The sequence below is a fragment of the Ranitomeya imitator genome, chromosome 3, assembly GCF_032444005.1.
Source record: "Ranitomeya imitator isolate aRanImi1 chromosome 3, aRanImi1.pri, whole genome shotgun sequence".
In the NCBI taxonomy this organism is placed as follows: domain Eukaryota; kingdom Metazoa; phylum Chordata; class Amphibia; order Anura; family Dendrobatidae; genus Ranitomeya; species Ranitomeya imitator.
The window spans coordinates 702809676-702830603 of record NC_091284.1 but is presented as its reverse complement, the minus strand read 5'-3'; the positions used below and the strand labels follow the sequence as shown (position 1 = coordinate 702830603).

Below are 20928 nucleotides of genomic sequence, written 5' to 3'. Positions count from 1 at the left end.
CATTCTCATGCAGAATTACAACCAGAATTCTGTTGGCTTCCCTTATCTATGACCCCAGATCTCTTAGCGCCTGGATTAGTTTATCTTCAGGGCATGTTCTGATGACTTGCATTGGGAGGGATGCTAGACTTATACTGTATACAGCGGAATGTGGCCAAAATATCTGCAGTCTTAGAAGTGTCCCTACACATTGATACCGTCCGCACTCAAGGGACACTAAAAGTATGGCTTCAATATCAGACAATTCCCTTTTATTTATTAAAGCGGCATTCCACTTTACCTTCATTTTAACAAGTGACTTTTTATCATATAATAATGACAGGTTCTTCTCCTCCTCTTGTTAGTGCCGCCTTCCTCACAGACTGCACAGCTCTCCGGGCCATACAATGGCTGCTGGCGGAGGATCATGTGACCAGACCATCAGCCTCCTCCAATAGAGAAATACTGCACACGGGAAAGCTCTTTTTCAATTGGAGCAGATTGATGGACAGGCCCGGGCACATGACCCTCCATCAGCAGCCACTTTGAGAACATGAGTGGAGCGCAGTCTGTCAAGAAGGCGGCACTGACAATGTAATACTTGTATATCAGTAATTGCCATGAAATCATGTACCCAAGTAGGATTGCCACCTGGCTAGCAAATTATTGGCAGAGCACTTGGAGGCGACAAAACGAAAATATTTTTTACCGTCAATAGCAATTGCCTGTATTTTCGTGCTATAGCACAGATTACATGCAGTGAGGCTACGTACTGTTTGAGCTGAGCATGACCTTAGCACCAGCGAAGGATGGTAACAGGCAATCAGAAGTACCCAGTAAAAATCCTACAACCAGCGGTGGTGTGTGGCAAATGTTGGGTTTATTTTTATTGCACAATTTGGGGAAATAGCGGCAAAAAAGTCTTGCAGAAATCACCCTTAAACTGGGAAGCATTTTTGAGTGTAAAAGTGACAACTAGTGATAAGCGAACATGCTCGGATAACATCTTAACGTCAGGTGTTATCCGAGTATCTGGGAGTGCTCATATATTATGTTCGAGTCCCTGCGGCTGCATGATTTGCGCCTGTTAGACAGCCCCAACACATGCAGTAATTGCCTGTTTGTTATGGAATCCCCACGTGTTGAGGCTATCTAACAGCCACAAATCATGCAGCTACAGGGACTAGAACATAATATATGAGCACGTCCAGATGCTCGGACAACACCCAACATTAAGACGTTATCCGAGCACGTTCCCTCATCACTAGTGACAACCTAAGGCCGGCTTCACACTCAGCGTATGAAAATACGGTCCGTATATTACGGCCGTAATACGCTGAAATGTCCCGAAAATAGTGGTCCGTAGCTCCTCCGTAGGCAGGGTGTGTCAGCGTTTTTTGCGCATGGCATCCTCCGTATGTAATCCGTATGGCATCCGTACTGCGTGGTTTTCTCGCAGGCTTGCAAAACCAACATACCGCTATAGAAATGATCCACGTGTCCCAAAAAGAAAAAAATATATATATATACTGTCTATATATATATATATATATATATATATATGTCATTAGACACATATATGTATATATATTAATATTTATTCCAGCGCTATACAGCTTGAAAGCCGGTAATTCAATTACCGGCTTTTTCTTTCTCCTTCCTAAAAGCCGACATGATTTGAGACATGGTTTACATACAGTAAACCATGTCTTCTCTCCATTTTTTTTGCAGATTCCACACTACTAATGTCAGTAGAGTGTATCTGCAAAATTTGGCCGTTCTAGCTCTTAAAATAAAGGGTTAAGTGGCGGAAAAAATTGGCGTGGGCTCCCGCGCAATTTTCTCCGCCAGAGTAGTAAAGCCAGTGACTGAGGGCAGATATTAATAGCCTGGAGAGGGTCCACGGTTATTGGCCCCCCCCCTGGCTAAAAATATCTGCCCCCAGCCACCCCAGAAAAGGCACATCTGGAAGATGCGCCTATTCTGGCACTTGGCCACTCTCTTCCCATTCCCGTGTAGCGGTGGGATATGGGGTAATGAAGGGTTAATGCCACCTTGCTATTGTAAGGTGACATTAAGCCTAATTAATAATGGAGAGGCGTCAATTATGACACCTATCCATTATTAATCCAATTGAATGAAAGGGTTAAATAAAACACAAACACAATATTTAAAATTATTTTAATGAAATAAAAACAATGGTTGTTGGAGTATTTTATTCTACGCCCAATCCAATCACTGAAGACCCTCGTTCTGTGAAAGAAAAAACATAATAAACCAACAATATACTTACCCTCCGCAGATCTGTAACGTCCAACGATGTAAATCCTTCTGAAGGGGTTAAAACATTTTGCAGCAAGGAGCTTTGCTAATGCAGGCTGCTCCTCGCTGCAAAACCCCGGGGAATGAGTCTAAATATAGATCAATGAGCTATATTTAGCTTCATTTGCGGTGAGGCGCCCTCTGCTGGCTGTTTATAGATCGTGGGAACTTGCCTAGAAAGCCTGGGAGCTTTCAAGGAAAGTTCCCACGATCTATGAACAGCCAGCAGAGGGCGCCTCACCGCAAATGAAGCTAAATATAGCTCATTGATCTATTTTTAGACTCATTCCCCGGGGTTTTGCAGCGAGGAGCAGCCTGCATTAGCAAAGCTCCTTGCTGCAAAATGTTTTAACCCCTTCAGAAGGATTTACATCGTTGGACGTTACAGATCTGCGGAGGGTAAGTATATTGTTGGTTTATTATGTTTTTTCTTTCACAGAACGAGGGTCTTCAGTGATTGGATTGGGCGTAGAATAAAATACTCCAACAACCATTGTTTTTATTTCATTAAAATAATTTTAAATATTGTGTTTGTGTTTTATTTAACCCTTTCATTCAATTGGATTAATAATGGATAGGTGTCATAATTGACGCCTCTCCATTATTAATTAGGCTTAATGTCACCTTACAATAGCAAGGTGGCATTAACCCTTCATTACCCCATATCCCACCGCTACACGGGAATGGGAAGAGAGTGGCCAAGTGCCAGAATAGGCGCATCTTCCAGATGTGCCTTTTCTGGGGTGGCTGGGGGCAGATATTTTTAGCCAGGGGGGGGGCCAATAACCATGGACCCTCTCCAGGCTATTAATATCTGCCCTCAGTCACTGGCTTTACTACTCTGGCGGAGAAAATTGCGCGGGAGCCCACGCCAATTTTTTCCGCCATTTAACCCTTTATTTTAAGAGCTAGAACGGCCAAATTTTGCAGATACACTCTACTGACATTAGTAGTGTGGAATCTGCAAAAAAATGGAGAGAAGACATGGTTTACTGTATGTAAACCATGTCTCAAATCATGTCGGCTTTTAGGAAGGAGAAAGAAAAAGCCAGTAATTGAATTACCGGCTTTCAAGCTGTATAGCGCTGGAATAAATATTAATATATATACATATATGTGTCTACTGACATGTATATATATATATATATACCTATTCTATGTGTACACATTTATTCTACCTATTGGACTGTAAGCTGTCAGTGTGATTTTACTGTACACCGCACTGAATTACCGGCTTTTCTCTCTAACAGCGCTGCGTATTTCTCGCAAGTCACACTGCTTGTCCGTGTGTAATCCGTATTTTTCACGCTTCCATAGACTTTCATTGGCGTATTTCTTGCGCAGTACGGTGACAAACGCAGCATGCTGCGATTTTGTACGGCCGTAGAAAGCCGTATAATACTGATCAGTAAAATACGGCAGATAGGAGCAGGGGCATAGAGAATAATTGTGCCGTATTTTTTGCGAGTTTTACGGACGTAGTTTCTGCGCTCTTACGTCCGTAAAACTCGCAAGTGTGAAGCCGGCCTAAAAGGTAAAGTGACTAAATTGTCTTGACAATAAATAATTCCTAGATTGAAATATAAAATCACATCTCATCAAAGTGTTTTCGCTAGAAAACGGTTCTAAAACACTTAGAGACTCACCAATATTTTACACAAGTTTGAAGCAGCTCTGCCAAAACTGGTGGAGCCGGTGAGGAGCCGGGTGTGATAAGGTGTTGCTACACTCGCCTGTTAAATAAATCTAGAGTGCTGGTGTTTTGTGCACCAGAAATGTTACTGTAGTCCCACATTGGAGTAACATTTCTGGTGAGGCACACAAAAGTGCTCGTCACTGAGAAGAGGCACCAAATTCATTAAAGGGAACCTGTCACCCCGTTTTTTTCAGATTGAGATAAAAATACTGTTAAATAGGGCCTGCGCTGTGCGTTACAATAGTGTATGTAGTGTACCCTGATTCCCCACCTATGTTGCGAAATACATTACCAAAGTCGCCGTTTTCGCCTGTCAATCAGGCAGGTCAGGTCAGGTGGGCGTGGTGACATCGCTGTTTCTTCCCCAGCTTTCCGTTGGTGGCGTAGTGGTGTGCGCATGTCCAAGTGCCGAATCCACTGCGCGCACGTGAAGAAACAGCACGCGATCTGCGCTATTACCCTTGTCATTGGTGGGGGCGGCCATCTTCCTGGGGTCGCGCGTGCGCAGATGGAGTGCTCTGCTGCACGGGGCTTCAGGAAAATGGCCGCGGGATGCCGCACGTGCGCAGATGAGATCGCGGCGGCCATTTTCCTGAAGCCGAGATGCAAACTCGGCTTTGGGAAAATGGCCGCCGATATCTCCATCTGCGCACGCGTGGCATCCCGCGGCCATTTTCCTGAAGCCCCGTGCAGCAGAGCACTCCATCTGCGCAAGCGCGGCCTCAGGAAGATGGCCGCCCCCACCGATGACAAGGGTAATAGCGCAGATCGCGCGCTGTTTCTTCACGTGCGCGCAGTGGATTCGGCACTTGGACATGCGCACACCACTACGCCACCAACGGAAAGCTGGGGAAGAAACAGCGATGTCACCAAGCCCACCTGACCTGACCTGCCTGATTGACAGGCGAAAACGGCGACTTTGGTAATGTATTTCGCAGCATAGGTGGGGAATCAGGGTACACTACATACACTATTGTAACACACAGCGCAGGCCCTATTTAACAGTATTTTTATCTCAATCTGAAAAAACGGAGTGACAGGTTCTCTTTAAGCAGCATGCGCCTCTTAATGAATTAGGGGAGTATCGTACTACAACGAGCACTACATTAAAAATGGCATGCACAACACCAGACTCAATGAATCGGCCCTATGTGTTTATAGGGCTTTCTAGGGCATGACAAATACTTACGATGTAGTGTAACATTGGGAATCCTGACAGTGTGCAGTGTACTGCCCCTTTTCACCATCCTCGGTGGGCGTCATATAACCGCTAATATATAATCTGCATACTTGTGGTCACGGGCTGACCACTTTTTTTTATGTTTTCTCATTGCTTCATTGAGATGTTCAGATATTTTTGCTTTTTCTTCTAAAGTATGCTGCAGTCCAGCGTTGCTTATGCTGTGATTAATCATAGGGATTAGGGGGCACTCAGGCGGGTGTCATTTTTCTGTTTTTGAAGCTCATTATTATTTTGGTTTAAGTGTCCCAGCAAATTTGCAGCTCGAAGGTGAAAAGTGCTTCTAATATAAGCACAGAGCGGATCAAAGGGACTTCAGAAATACAATTCAGGGAAGCTTCTTACGGGCAGAAAATGGCTGTGCATCCTAAAAAAAGAGAAATCCTTGCTTTGCCTTAAATAATGAAATTCTTTTTGTACTCGAGTTCTAAATTTGGCAAATTTAACTTCGCCATTCATGTTTGATCATTGTGTAGACTTATGAGGTTGGCTTCTGGAAGAGACAACAAGCACAACGTACTTATTATTGGAGATTTTCACATTAAAAGTTTAAATTGAGATACATGTTATTATTTTTCTTTATGGGATAAGTCATTGACACCAGGCATGATGGCATCTCCTGCTGTCAAGGTATAAAAACAAGTAGATGACTGACTGATGCCAATCATATAATCTTGTCTATAGCTGACCCTATGCAATAAATGCTTTATAGCAAGTAATGCCTCTGATTAGTCCAATGCCTGACATTAGCGTTTGTGAACCTGTATACATATACAAAAACTAATATTGTTCCATGAAATTCCATATTTTATCATTACTCAGTTCAGTAAATGTCTTTGTCCAATACACATGTAATACCAAGTAAAATGTGATGTCTTAACTAGGACTGTCTAACATGATCTTGAGGGCTTCTCTCTTTTTGGATCCCTCAATCAACTGTGGTCTACTGATGGGCTGTCGGGTGAGTACTTGTTTCCCCTATCCAAGCTGACTTTTTAAGAAAATCAACACGTGGATCCAATTTGACCACAAAGGGAAAATAACAAGAGGATGCCTAAAGACGAAACTTTTTAATACGTAAATCTTTGTAACTCATTCTTCTGATTATGTTTTTTACGTCTTATGTTCAACCAGTGGCGTAGGAAGGGGGGTGCAGGGAGGGCGGGCCAGTGGCGTAGGAAGGAGGGTGCGGGGGGGGGCGGGCCACCCCGGGCGGCACAATGCGGGGGGCGGGCATCTAGCCCTGCTGGCACAAGCATCTTTTCATTCAGTGCAGGGCCAGGCAGTGCAGGCACATCGGCGTTAAGAACGCAGCGTGAGTGACTTTGTTTGTGGGCGGAGAGAGCACTTCTCCTGCTCTGCTCTCCCGCCCGCCCCTCGCTGGCTGCTGTGAAGTGAACACTTATTAGGACAGGCAGATTCTGGAGGAGCTCCTTCCTTGCCGCCCTGAGTGAGTGCGATGTATCTTTGTATTCTGACAGTCTGGGTGACCTGGGGTGGCCACAGCTGATATATATACACTTCAGCAGCCGCCCAGGCCCCCAGCACCTGTCCTGTATGTGTATATACTGTATCTGTACAGCCTGCATGACAGTATATATAATATATATACAGGACAGGTGCTGGGGGCCTGGGCTGGGCGGCTGCTGAAATATATACACTGCACAGTACCATCACTCCCCTGTATATATACACTGCACAGTACCACTCCCCTGTATATATACACTGCACAGTACCACTGCCCTGTATATATACACTGCACAGTACCACTGCCCTGTATATATACACTGCACAGTACCACTGCCCTGTATATATACACTGCACATAGTACCACTGCCCTGTATATATACACTGCACATAGTACCACTGCCCTGTATATATACACTGCACAGTACCACTGCCCTGTATATATACACTGCACAGTACCACTGCCCTGTATATATACACTGCACAGTACCACTGCCCCTGTATATATACACTGCACAGTACCACTGCCCTGTATATATACACTGCACTGTACCACTGCCCTGTATATATACACTGCACATAGTACCACTGCCCTGTATATATACACTGCACAGTACCACTGCCCTGTATATATACACTGCACATAGTACCACTGCCCTGTATATATACACTGCACATAGTACCACTGCCCTGTATATATACACTGCACAGTACCACTGCCCTGTATATATACACTGCACAGTACCACTGCCCTGTATATATACACTGCACAGTACCACTGCCCCTGTATATATACACTGCACAGTACCACTGCCCTGTATATATACACTGCACTGTACCACTGCCCTGTATATATACACTGCACAGTACCACTGCCCCTGTATATATACACTGCACAGTACCACTGCCCTGTATATATACACTGCACAGTACCACTGCCCTGTATATATACACCGCACAGTACCACTGCCCTGTATATATACACTGCACAGTACCACTGCCCCTGTATATATACACTGCACAGTACCACTGCCCTGTATATATACACTGCACAGTACCACTGCCCTGTATATATACACTGCACAGTACCACTGCCCCTGTATATATACACTGCACAGTACCACTGCCCTGTATATATACACCGCACAGTACCACTGCCCTGTATATATACACTGCACAGTACCACTGCCCCTGTATATATACACTGCACAGTACCACTGCCCTGTATATATACACCGCACAGTACCACTTCTCCTGTCCTGTATATATACACTGCACAGTACCACTGCCCTGTATATATACACTGCACAGTACCACTGCCCCTGTATATATACACTGCACAGTACCACTGCCCTGTATATATACACCGCACAGTACCACTTCTCCTGTCCTGTATATATACACTGCACAGTACCACTGCCCTGTATATATACACTGCACAGTACCACTGCCCCTGTATATATACAGTGCACAGTACCACTGCCCTGTATATATACACCGCACAGTACCACTGCCCTGTATATATACACTGCACAGGACCACTGCCCTGTATATATACACTGCACAGGACCACTGCCCTGTATATATACACTGCACAGTACCACTGCCCTGTATATATACACTGCACAGTACCACTGTCCTGTATATATACCCTGCACAGTACCACTCCTCCTGTATATATACCCTGCACAGTACCACTCCTCCTGTATATATACACTGCACAGTACCACTCCTCCTGTATATATACACTGCACAGTACCACTCCTGTATATATACACTGCACAGTACCACTCCTCCTGTATATATACACTGCACAATACCACTCCTCCTGTATATATACACTGCACAGTACCATCACTCTCCTGTATATATACAATGCACAATACCACTCCTCCTGTATATATACACTGCACAGTACCATCACTCTCCTGTATATATACAATGCACAGTACCACTCCTCCTGTATATATACACTGCACAGTACCACTCCTCCTGTATATATACACTGCACAATACCACTCCTCCTGTATATATACACTGCACAGTACCACTCCTCCTGTATATATACACTGCACAGTACCACTCCTCCTGTATATATACACTGCACAGTACCATCACTCTCCTGTATATATACAATGCACAGTACCGCTCCTCCTGTATATATACACTGCACAGGACCACTGCCCTGTATATATACACTGCACTGTACCACTGCCCTGTATATATACACTGCACAGTACCATCACTCTCCTGTATATATACACTGCACAGTACCACTCCTCCTATCCTGTATATATACACTGCACAGTACCACTCCTCCTATCCTGTATATATACACTGCACAGTACCTCTCCTCCTATCCTGTATATATATATACACTGCACAGTACCACTCCTTCTGTCCTGTATATATACACTGTAGAATTTGCAATAGCTGTCACTCATGCTAGAAGTGAAATCTGGCATTGTACTATACCTAGATTTCTCTGCTGTATCTGGGCATCATGAATCGTGGTATGTGTTAAAGGGGGGACCCACTGAGACTCTTTTGCCCGGGGCCCTCAAAAACCTGGAGCCAGCCCTGGGGGTGGGTCACTGGGCCGGCGCTGCAGCTGTTTAACGCTATTGACGTGCGGGCCCGCGCCCGCACGTCAATAGTTAACAGCCGCCAGCCAATCTGAGGCTGGCAGCTGACGTCAGTCCCAGTGTGCATGTCGCCGGCGTCTGACATCATTGTCAGTCGCCGGCGAGTGCACGTTTCAGCTGCGTGGAAAGAGCAGGAGCGCGGTCAGGTAAGCAGAACTTGTTTTTTTTTTTTGCAGTCCCGATCATGTGATGGTAACATTCACCGGCGAAACAATTTAACTTCTCCATCTGAGGTCTTATTCCTGCTGAAGGGGGGGGCGCCAAGCTCGGGAACAGCCCCGGGCGGCAAAAGCTCTAGCTACCCCTCTGTGTTCAACCATTGTCTATGTCAGTAAAAAATTCTCTGTGATGGGAACATGCTTTCATTTACTGCAGAAAGGCTTGGAAGGCGCATGCCAGGAAGGTTCAAATTATTCATTTGGGTGTATTATGGAGTTGCCAAAATTCAGCTGGGCCCCCTGGAGTGGGGATGTAAATCATTTGGCCAATAAATTATCTGGCTTAAAATTAAAATTCCTCCAGTTTCCAAATAATTACAGTGCTAAACACTTGTTTCAGGCTTGAGGCACCTTCAGAAAGATCCAGCATTATCAGATCCCACTAGACACAAAAGATGCCACAATGCCATGTATGAATAAATAGATAAGGAGCATAGTGATGAGCGAATATGATCGGATAAGGTGCTACTGACCCAACTTTGGAGTGCTCGAATAATATGTTCCAGTCCTGGCGGCTGCATATCTCGCATTGTTAGACAGCCGCAACCCATGCAGGGATTGCCTGTTTGTTACCACTAATAAGGAAGAGTATAAGGGGAGATCCCAATTAAAAAAAAGGAAGTATAGTACTCCACTCTCCTTTGGGGTCTTTTTATTTGCATAGTTTACTACAAATTGCTAGGAAGATGAGCTGCATGTCTTCTGTCTGGATTTTCCAGATGATAAATCTGCAATGTATTACAGTAGCAGCAAACTAGAGGAGAGACTTTAACAAATCTCACCCATATGTTGTGAAAATAACCTGAACAGAACTTGTCAACTCCTTAAAATAGCACTTTGCAAAGTTTATAGGGAACCTGGCAGCGGATACATACTTTAAAAGCCTGTGAGGGACCAAGCCGCGTGAGAGGTTGGAGACGTGGATCCCTGGCGACTTCTCCCCGCATGCTGCCAGTGACTGACATGTCTCTCCCTATACATGAACGTAGGGAGAGACCGGTCACTACAGGGGAGTAGGTAGGAAATAGCCACTGGGAACCAGACTGTCCAACTAGTCTCCTGTTCGGCTTGGTCCCCAACGGCTATTAAATGCTATTCTCAGAATCGCCGCAGAGTTTCAGAGTCAAACATACATGGCTGAATTCATACTCTAGCGGAGCGGGTGGGGAGAAGCCACCTTTTTTTTTTATTTTGTGTATTTTTATTTTCTGAAGCAATTTTGCCCCTTGTGAACATACTCACTGAATCAGTCCTTGAAGTTTCCACTGTAATTTACTTTATACAAGTAAGCATTCCTACCTCAAACAGAAAAAATTGGAGGAGGAGGAAAGACTCAGTCCTATAACTCCAAAATAAATCTGAAAAATATGATTGTGTGTGGTTTTTTAATGGATGGCACCCAGACACAGATAGCATCCAGTCTAAGACCCTACTGATTTGACATTTTTGGAGACTGATGATCCTCAAAAAAAATTTGGAACCAAGTCCAATTTAGTCCGATTTGTGGACCAAGCTGACATGTCAATGCTTGCGTCTGTGATGTGAACAGATGTTGTAGGGCGCCATCCTTGGTGCATCAGTTTGCTGTCTGTTTCCAACATGGACATGTGAATTCAGTCTAAGGCCATGTTCCCACACTGAGTATTTGGCAAGTTTTTTTACCTCAGTATTTGTAAGATAAAAACCAGGAGTGGGCGAAAAATAGAGAAGTGGTGATGTGTTTCTATTATAATTTTCCTCTGATTGTTCCTCTCACATGGTTTTGGCTTACATATGCTGAGGTAAAATACTGACCAAATACTGAACATGTGCTTGTGGCCTGATAGTGGAGACAGCTTTAGCAGAACTAAGCTATATTCCCACAGTTGTAGCAGTGCATGTACAGCCAAATGTTGTCTAATGATGGCCGACAGCTTATACTCTCGACATCACCATACACATGAACATTTGGGTTTCCTGAGCGTTCATTGGTTTTCTACTGGGATAGTAAAACAAGAGGATTGGCCATCAAAATTCAAGCTGCCTAATCTTTCCCCTTATTTCATCTGTAGGAAGAGAGTCAGAAGACCCCAATATATAAATGATGAGTGAGTAATGTCGAAATCATCGTGATCGGCAAATCTGACTGACTGTTCAACGTACTTTAATCTACAGTCATGGTCAAAAGTATTGACACCCCTGCAATTCTGTCAGATAATACTCATTTATTTTCTTCCTGAAAATGATTGCAAACACAAATTATTTGGTATTATTATCTTCATTTAATTTGTCTTAAATGAAAAAACACAAAAGAGAATGAAGCAAAAAGCAAAACATTGATCATTTCACACAAAACTCCAAAAATGGGCCAGACAAAAGTATTGGCACCCTCAGCCTAATACTTGGTTGCACAACCTTTAGCCAAAATAACTGCGACCAACCGCTTCAAGGAACCATCAATGAGTTTCTTACAATGCTCTGCTGGAATTTTAGACCATTCTTCTTTGGCAAACTGCTCCAGGTCCCTGATATCTGAAGGGTGCCTTCTCCAAACTGCCATTTTTAGATCTCTCCACAGGTGTTCTATGGGATTCAGGTCTGGACTCATTGCTGGCCACCTTAGATGTCTCCAGTGCTTTCTCTCAAACCATTTTCTAGTGCTGTTTGAAGTGTGTTTTGGGTCATTTTCCTGCTGGAAGACCCATGACCTCTGAGAGAGACCCAGCTTTCTCACACTGGGCCCTACATTATGCTGCAAAATTTGTTGGTATTCTTCAGACTTCATATAGCCATGCACAAGGTCAAGCAGTCCAGTGCCAGAGGCAGCAAAGCAACCCCAAAACATCAGGGAACCTCCGCCATGTTTGACTGTAGGGACCGTGTTCTTTTCTTTGAATGCCTCTTTTTTTCTCCTGTAAACTCTATGTTGATGCCTTTGCCCAGAAAGCTCTACTTTTGTCTCATCTGACCAGAGAACATTCTTCCAAAACGTTTTAGGCTTTTTAGGTAAGTTTTGGAAAACTCCAGCCTGGCTTTTTTATGTCTCGGGGTAAGAAGTTAGGGGTCTTCCTGGGTCTCCTACCATACAGTCCCTTTTCATTCAGACGCCGACGGATAGTACGGGTTGACACTGTTGTACCCTCGGGCTGCAGGGCAGCTTGAACTTGTTTGGATGTTAGTCGAGGTTCTTTATCCAACATCTGCACAATCTTGCGTTGAAATCTCTTGTCAATTTTTCTTTTCCGTCCACATCTAGGGAGGTTAGCCACAGTGCCATGGGCTTTAAACTTCTTGATGACACTGCGCACGGTAGACACAGGAACATTCAGGTCTTTGGAGATGGACTTGTAGCCTTGATATTGCTCATGTTTCCTCACAATTTGGTTTCTCAAGTCCTCAGACAGTTCTTTGTCTTCTTTCTTTTCTCCATGCTCAATGTGGCACACACAAGGACACAGGACAGAGGTTGAGTCAACTTTAATCCATGTCAGCTGGCTGCAGGTGTGATTTAGTTATTGCCAACACCTGTTAGGTGCCACAGGTTAGGTGCCACAGGTAAGTTACAGGTGCTGTTAATTACACAAATTAGAGAAGTATCACATGATTTTTCGAACAGTGCCAATACTTTTGTCCACCCCCTTTTTTATGTATGGTATGGAATTATATCCAATTTGGCTTTAGGACAATTCTTTTTGTGTTTTTTTCATTTAAGACAAATTAAATGAAGATAATAATACCAAATAATTTGTGTTTGCAATCATTTTCAGGAAGAAAATGAGTATTATCTGGCAGAATTGCAGGGGTGTCAATACTTTTGGCCATGACTGTAAAAGTTATGGAGTTATTTAGATTTTTATGTAGTGAATGTAGGACAAGTGCGTCTATCCGGCATGTAGTATACATTTATTTTACATGGCAGACATATATAAGTCTAAAACATACTGCATATTATACTGTCCACGGTACTGCTGCATATACTATAGCTAAGCCTCTATGCCGATATACACTGTTGTGCTAACAGAGCGTTACCAGTGTTATTATTATGCCATCACAAAAAGTCTTGTATTTTGCATGCAGGAAGCCATCTTACCTGGAGGGGGTTCTTAGTACTGATAGCTAGGACATGATATTTGAAATAACACAGCTCACAGCTCCAGGATCCCCGCTCACTAATCCATCGTATTAGACAAGGCTGATGTGTGCAGCGCACAGACCCGTCACATCGGCATGGGCTCAGCAATTCTCCCTGAAAAAAAGAACAGGAAAACATCCTCAAAAAAGGTCCATATTGAAAACGCCATGAGACACAGGGTAACACTTAGGCCTCATTCTGATAGGGTGCTGTTCACATGCCCCCGGGTTTTCTTTTGCAGACTAGGCATCCACAAGAAAAATCAAAGACAATCCATTTTTGACCGGAATCATGCAAGTTCATGGTCCATGAAAATCACAGACTACACGGATGGCAGTCCATGTGCTCTCCTTGACGAACATTTCAATTTTAGGAGAAATTCTAGCAGTTATTGTTCTTTTCTTTTTTTATATACGTGAAAAATCACTGATGGTAGAAATTAAGCAAACGCTATAAAAATCAGATCCAAAATATTGATAAATAACGATGCAATAAAAATCAGATCCAAAATATTTATGAATAACGATCCATGTTTTTACGTATGAGAATAATCATGTGTGAATGAGGCCTTAATTCCGGGAAATAAATGATGCATATTCACCAGGCTGCCTTCCAATGTTCTAAGGGTTAGTTCTTAATCTATGTATGACGGGTGCAGCCACTGAGTGACACAAGACGTGCTCGTCAAATATGGACGCCAGTAGGAAATGTCATTCACAGCGGCACCTTGCTGTCTTCACACATTTTATTGCCATTCATCTTTAGCCGTTTCTTCTATGCTATGGCAAGACTATTTCTGTAACATCAAAGATTCCACAAGCCCCAGGTCACCAACAATCTAGAGGATTTTTTAAGGCTTTTCTATTCCCTTCATCCAAAGCAGGTATGCTCGAGGGGAAAATAAAGCCAGGACTCCATTGTTATCTCAGTGGTGACCTGTGGTTAGTTGATGTCTCTACAACATATGTAAAAAAAAATGTGCGGTAAATGAATTCAAAAGGCAAAGCGATTTTTAAACAGTGTCACTTGCATGATGGCGAATAATAATGGCGCACAATAACCTCACGCAGGTTGCTCACCTGTATTTTCCTTCAGCAATGACAGCCTGTTACAAGCTGCTAACAAGGCGGTGCAGTAATTGATTTGCTACAGCTCACTGACAAACGCAGATAATATACAAATACTGTATGTTGAAGGTACAAAATAGATCCTGCAGGCTTATGTTTTGGCTGTTATAATGGAAATGTAGGTACCTACTGAGCTGTCCTCGCATAACTTAATGGAAAGAGCTGCAATGTCATTGCGTACAAAGTATAAAGCAAACAGGTGGTGGTATAAACATATACAGACAGGAGAAAGACTAAGTACGCCCTTTTCGAATTCTATGGCTTGATGTATCAGGGCAAAAAAGAAAACATCTGGTCCTTCGAAAGTCTTAAAACTAAGAAAATACAACACATGACAAATCACACCGTGTCATCATTTATTCAATAAAAAGTAGGCCAAAATGCAGAAACAATACGTGAAAAATTACATACACCTTTACTTCTTCCATAGGAATTAAGAGAGTAACAGCAGCCAGGTGCTAACAAAATGTCTTTGATGAAATGTTAATCAGTAAGTGTGATCAACTCTATAAAAGCAGAAGTTTGGGCATATTGCTGGTCTGGATGTTGCGCCAGGGCAAGAAGATGCCCACAGTAAGACGCAAAGGGAGGGGCTAAGGGAGCAGGTAAAGGAAAGCCCTGATGATAGGGAGAGGGGGGAGGATGATGACCCCCTCAACACTCACCTTATGACCTGCGTTCCCTATTGCCCTAGACGGCTTCTTTCCCCTGTGCGCTGTCATGTGCCTAAGCCCTGAGTTACCCTGTACATTGCACTGGCTAGTGTGCAGGACAGCAAGACAGTCTTAACACTATGGTAAAGACAATACAGGGAATGAGACAGACAGGGGAAAAACACACAAACAAATAGAAATCCACAAGCTTCAAGGAAGCACATCAGTTTCTCCAACAACACTTTCTCCAGAGAAGTCAGGCAAAGGATAGAAATTCTATAGCTGTCATGTCAGGAGCAGGTTTAAATAATGAAAGGGGGGTAGTGCCAACCAGGGCTGTGGTGTCGAAGTCAGAGTCGTAGAGTCGGAGCCCATTTTGGTGGAGTTAGAGTCGGTGTCATGGAAATTGTGGAGTCGGAGGTTTGTCTTACCGACTCCACAGCCCTGTCAGGGCTGTGGAGTTGGAGTCATGGAGTCGGAGCCCATTTTGGTGGAGTCGGTGTCATGGAAATTGAAAAGTCAGAGTTGGAGGTTTGGCTTACCGACTTCACAGCCCTGGTTCCAACAAGTAGCAGCTGTCACAAGAGCCAATAGAAAAACTCTGCAAAGTTACAACAAGGAGGTCTTAACCCCTTCCATACCACAATAAACCTGTTTAACTCACGAATGGCAATGTAGTTTTCAAAGTGGACCTGTGCTGTGCTAATTGTTGAGATCTTCTAATCCCAGACGCACTACAGGTCCCAGCAGTGTGCTGCACATTCGTGACACTGGAGCATTCAGATGTGTGTTACTGTTAACATAATTCCAAGGAAGACAAACATGAGCGATGATCTTACAGAAGCAATTGTTGATGCCCATCAATCAGGAAGGGTTTTCAAGCCATTTTGAAACATTTTGGAGTCCATTATTCTACAGTGAGAAAGATTATTAACAATTGGAAAACATTCAAGTTGGTTGCGAATCTTCCCAAGATTCCATGCTAGTTGCACAGTGCAATGCTCAAAGAAAAATACTACAAGAACTCAAGACCTACAGCTCAGATGCTAAAGGTCTCTCTCTCTCTCTCTCAATTAGCATGTTATATGTTCAAATTCATGACAGTACAGTAAAAAGTCTGAACAAGAATGACTTGCTTGGAAGGGTTGCAAAGAGAAAGCACGTCTTTTAAAAAAGTTTGCAAAATTGCATACGAACAAGCTACAAGAATTCTGAAGCAATGTCCAATTGTGAAACGAAACTAAAATGGAGATGTTTGGCTATGATGCCCTATGCCAGGTTTGGGAAAAACCAAACACAGCACAAACACATCATACCAGCTGTCAAGCCTGGTGACAATGGTAGAGATGAGGGGGTGTCATGATTTGGGCTTGTTTTGCAGTCACTGTACCTGGGCACCTCACAGTCATTGAGTCAACCATGAATGCCAATGTGTCGCAAAGTTTTCTAAAATCATCTATCCAAAAGCTAAATGAGTTAGCAACAGGTCATTGATCCCAATTACAGCAGCAATTCTACATCAGACTGGCTGAAAAAGAAAAGAATGAAGGCCTACAAATAAACTTAACCCCTTCCCGACCCATGACGCCACGTAGGCGTCATGAAAGTCGGTGCCATTCCGACCCATGACGCCTATGCGGCGTCATGGAAAGATCGCGTCCCTGCAGATCGGGTGAAAGGGTTAACTCCCATTTCACCCGATCTGCAGGGACAGGGGGAGTGGTAGTTTAGCCCAAGGGGGGTGGCTTCACCCCCTCGTGGCTACGATCGCTCTGATTGGCTGTTGAAAGTGAAACTGCCAATCAGAGCGATTTGTAATATTTCACCCATTATAACGGGTGAAATATTACAATCCAGCCATGGCCGATGCTGAAATATCATCGGCCATGGCTGGAAATACTAGTGTGCCCCCACCCCACCCCACCGATCGCCCCCCCACCCCCCCGATCTGGCCGGTACACTGCTCCGGCTCCCCTCCATCCAGTGCTCCGCTCCCCCCCGTGCTCGTGTCCGCTCCCCCCGTGCTCCAATCACCCCCCCGTGCTCCAATCACCCCCCCTGCACTCCGATCCACCCCCCCCCGTGCTCCGTTCCACCCCCCCGTGCTCCATTCCAGCCCCCCCGTGCTCCGTTCCACGCCCCCCGCGCTCCGTTCCACCCCTCCCGCGCTCCGATTCCCCCCCCCGTGCTCCGATCCCCCCCCCCGTGGTCCCCCCCCCACCCTATCATACTTACCGATCCAGCCGTGGTCCCGTCCGTCTTCTCCAGGGCGCCGCCATCTTCCAAAATGGCGGGCGCATGTGCAGTGCGCCCGCCGAATCTGCCGGCCGGCAGATTCGTTCCAAAGTGCATTTTGATCACTGAGATATAATCTATCTCAGTGATCAAAATAAAAAAAATAATAAATGACCCCCCCCCTTTGTCACCCCCATAGGTAGGGACAATAAAAAAATAAAGAAATTTTTTTTTTCCACTAATGTTAGAATAGGGTTAGGGTTAGGGGTAGGGTTAGGGTTAGGGTTAGGGGTAGGGTTAGGGTTAGGGCTAGGGTTAGGGGTAGGGTTAGGGGTAGGGTTAGGGTTAGGAATGTGCACACGTATTCTGGTCCTCTGCGGATTTTTCCGCTGCGGATTTGATAAATCCGCAGTGCTAAACCGCTGCGGATTTATGGCGGATTTACCGCGTTTTTTTCTGCGCATTTCACTGCGGTTTTACAATTGCGATTTTCTATTGGAGCAGTTGTAAAACCGCTGCGGAATCCGCACAAAGAAGTGACATGCTGCGGAATGTAAACCGCTGCGTTTCCGTGCAGTTTTTCCGCAGCATGTGTACAGCGATTTTTGTTTCCCATAGGTTTACATTGAACTGTACACTCATGGGAAACTGCTGCGGATCCGCAGCGTGTGCACATACCTTTAGAATTAGGCTATGTGCACACGGTGCGGATTTGGCTGCGGATCCGCAGCAGTGTTCCATCAGGTTTACAGTACCATGTAAACATATGGAAAACCAAATCCGCTGTGCCCATGGTGCGGAAAATACCGCGCGGGAACGCTGCGTTGTATTTTCCGCAGCATGTCAATTCTTTGTGCGGATTCCGCAGCGTTTTACACCTGTTCCTCAATAGGAATCCGCAGGTGAAATCCGCACAAAAAACACTGGAAATCCGCGGAAAATCCGCAGGTAAAACACAGTGCCTTTTACCCGCCGATTTTTCAAAAATGGTGCGGAAATATCTCACACGAATCCGCAACGTGGGCACATAGCCTTAGGGTTAGGGTTGGAATTAGGGTTGTGGTTAGGGTTAGGGGTGTGTTGGGGTTAGTGTTGTGGTTAGGGGTGTGTTGGGGTTAGGGTTGTGATTAGGATTATGGCTACAGTTGGGATTAGGGTTAGGGGTGTGTTGGGGTTAGTGTTGTGATTAGGGTTATGGCTACAGTTGGGATTAGGGTTAGGGGTGTGTTGGGGTTAGTGTTGGAGTTAGAATTGAGGGGTTACCACTGTTTAGGCACATCAGGGGTCTCCAAACGCAACATGGCGCCACCATTGATTCCAGCCAATCTCGTATTCAAAAAGTCAAATGGTGCTCCCTCACTTCCGAGCCCTGACGTGTGCCCAAACAGTGGTTTACCCCCACATATGGGGTACCAGCATACTCAGGACAAACTGCGCAACAATTACTGGGGTCCAATTTCTCCTGTTACCCTTGTGAATCTAAAAAAATGCTTGCTAAAACATAATTTTTGAGGAAAGAAAAATGATTTTTTATTTTCACGGCTCTGCGTTGTAAACGTCTGTGAAGCACTTGGGGGTTCAAAGTGCTCACCACATATCTAGATAAGTTCCTTGGGGGGTCTAGTTTCTAAAATGGGGTCACTTGTGGGGGGTCTCTACTGTTTAGGCACACCAGGGGCTCTGCAAACGCAACGTGACACCCGCAGACCATTCCATCAAAGTCTGCATTTCAAAAGTCACTACTTCCCTTCTGAGCCCCGACGTGTGCCCAAACAGTGGTTTACCCCCACATATGGGGTATCAGCGTACTCAGGAGAAACTGGACAACAACTTTTGGGGTCCAATTTCTCCTGTAACCCTTGGGAAAATAAAAAATTCTGGGCTAAATAATTATTTTTGAGGAAAGAAAACGTATTTATTATTTTCACGGCTCTGCATTATAAACTTCTATGAAGCACTTGGGGGTTCAAAGTGCTCACCACACATCTAGATAAGTTCCTTTCAGGGTCTAGTTTCCAAAATGGGGTCACTTGTGGGGGGTTTCTACTGTTTAGGCACATCAGGGGCTCTGCAAACGCAACGTGACGCCCGCAGAGCATTCCATCAAAGTCTGCATTTCAAAACGTCACTACTTCAATTCCAAGCCCCGGCATGTGCCCAAACAGTAGTTTACCCCCACATATGGGGTATTACCGTACTCAGGAGAAACTGGACAACAACTTTTGGGGTCAAATTTCTCCTGTTACCCTTGGGAAAATTAAAAAATTCTGGGCTAAATAATTATTTTTGAGGAAAGAAAACGTATTTATTATTTTCACGGCTCTGCATTATAAACTTCTATGAAGCACTTGGGGGTTCAAAGTGCTCACCACACATCTAGATAAGTTCCTTTGGGGGTCTAGTTTCCAAAATGGGGTCACTTGTGGGGGGTTTCTACTGTTAAGCCACATCAGGGGCTCTGCAAACGCAACGTGACGCCCACAGAGCATTCCATCAAAGTCTGCATTTCAAAACGTCACTACTTCACTTCCGAGCCCCGGCATGTGCCCAAACAGTGATTTACCCCCACATATGGGGTATCAGCGTACTCAGGAGAAACTGGACAACAACTTTTGGGGTCAAATTTCTCCTGTTACCCTTGGGAAAATAAAAAATTGCAGGCTAAAAGATCATTTTTGAGAAAATAATTTTTTTTTTTATTTTCATGGCTCTGCGTTATAAACTTCTGTGAAGCACTTGGGGGTTCAAAGTCCTCACCACACATCTAGATTAGTTCCTTTGGGGGTCTAGTTTCCAAAATGGTGTCATTTCTGGGGGATCTCCAATGTTTAAGCACACAGGGGCTCTCCAAACGTGACATGGTGTCCGCTAATGATTGGAGCTAATTTTCCATTTAAAAAGCCAAATGGCGTGCCATCCCTTCCGAGCCCTGCCGTGCGCCCAAACAGTGGTTTACCCCCACATATGGGGTATCAGCGTACTCAGGACAAACTGGACAACAATATTTGGGGTCCAATTTCTCCCATTATCCTTGGCAAAATAGGAAATTCCAGGCTAAAAAATCATTTTTGAGGAAAGAAAAATTATTTTTTATTTTCATGGCTCTGCGTTATAAACTTCTGTGAAGCACCTGGGGGTTTAAAGTGCTCAATATGCATCTAGATAAGTTCCTTGGGGGGTCTAGTTTCCAAAATGGGGTCACTTGTGGGGGAGCTCCAATGTTTAGGCACACAGG

General features: G+C 44.5%; 1 protein-coding gene across 1 annotated transcript in view; it reads right to left on the bottom strand.

Moving 5' to 3' along the window:
- Window positions 1-20928, bottom strand: part of MARCHF9 (membrane associated ring-CH-type finger 9) — a 354169-nt gene that overhangs the window by 42191 nt on the left and 291050 nt on the right. The window contains exon 2 of the mRNA XM_069758603.1: window positions 13637-13792. Within this exon, the coding sequence (XP_069614704.1) occupies window positions 13637-13792 (156 nt within the window). The remainder of the gene's footprint in view (window positions 1-13636; window positions 13793-20928) is intronic.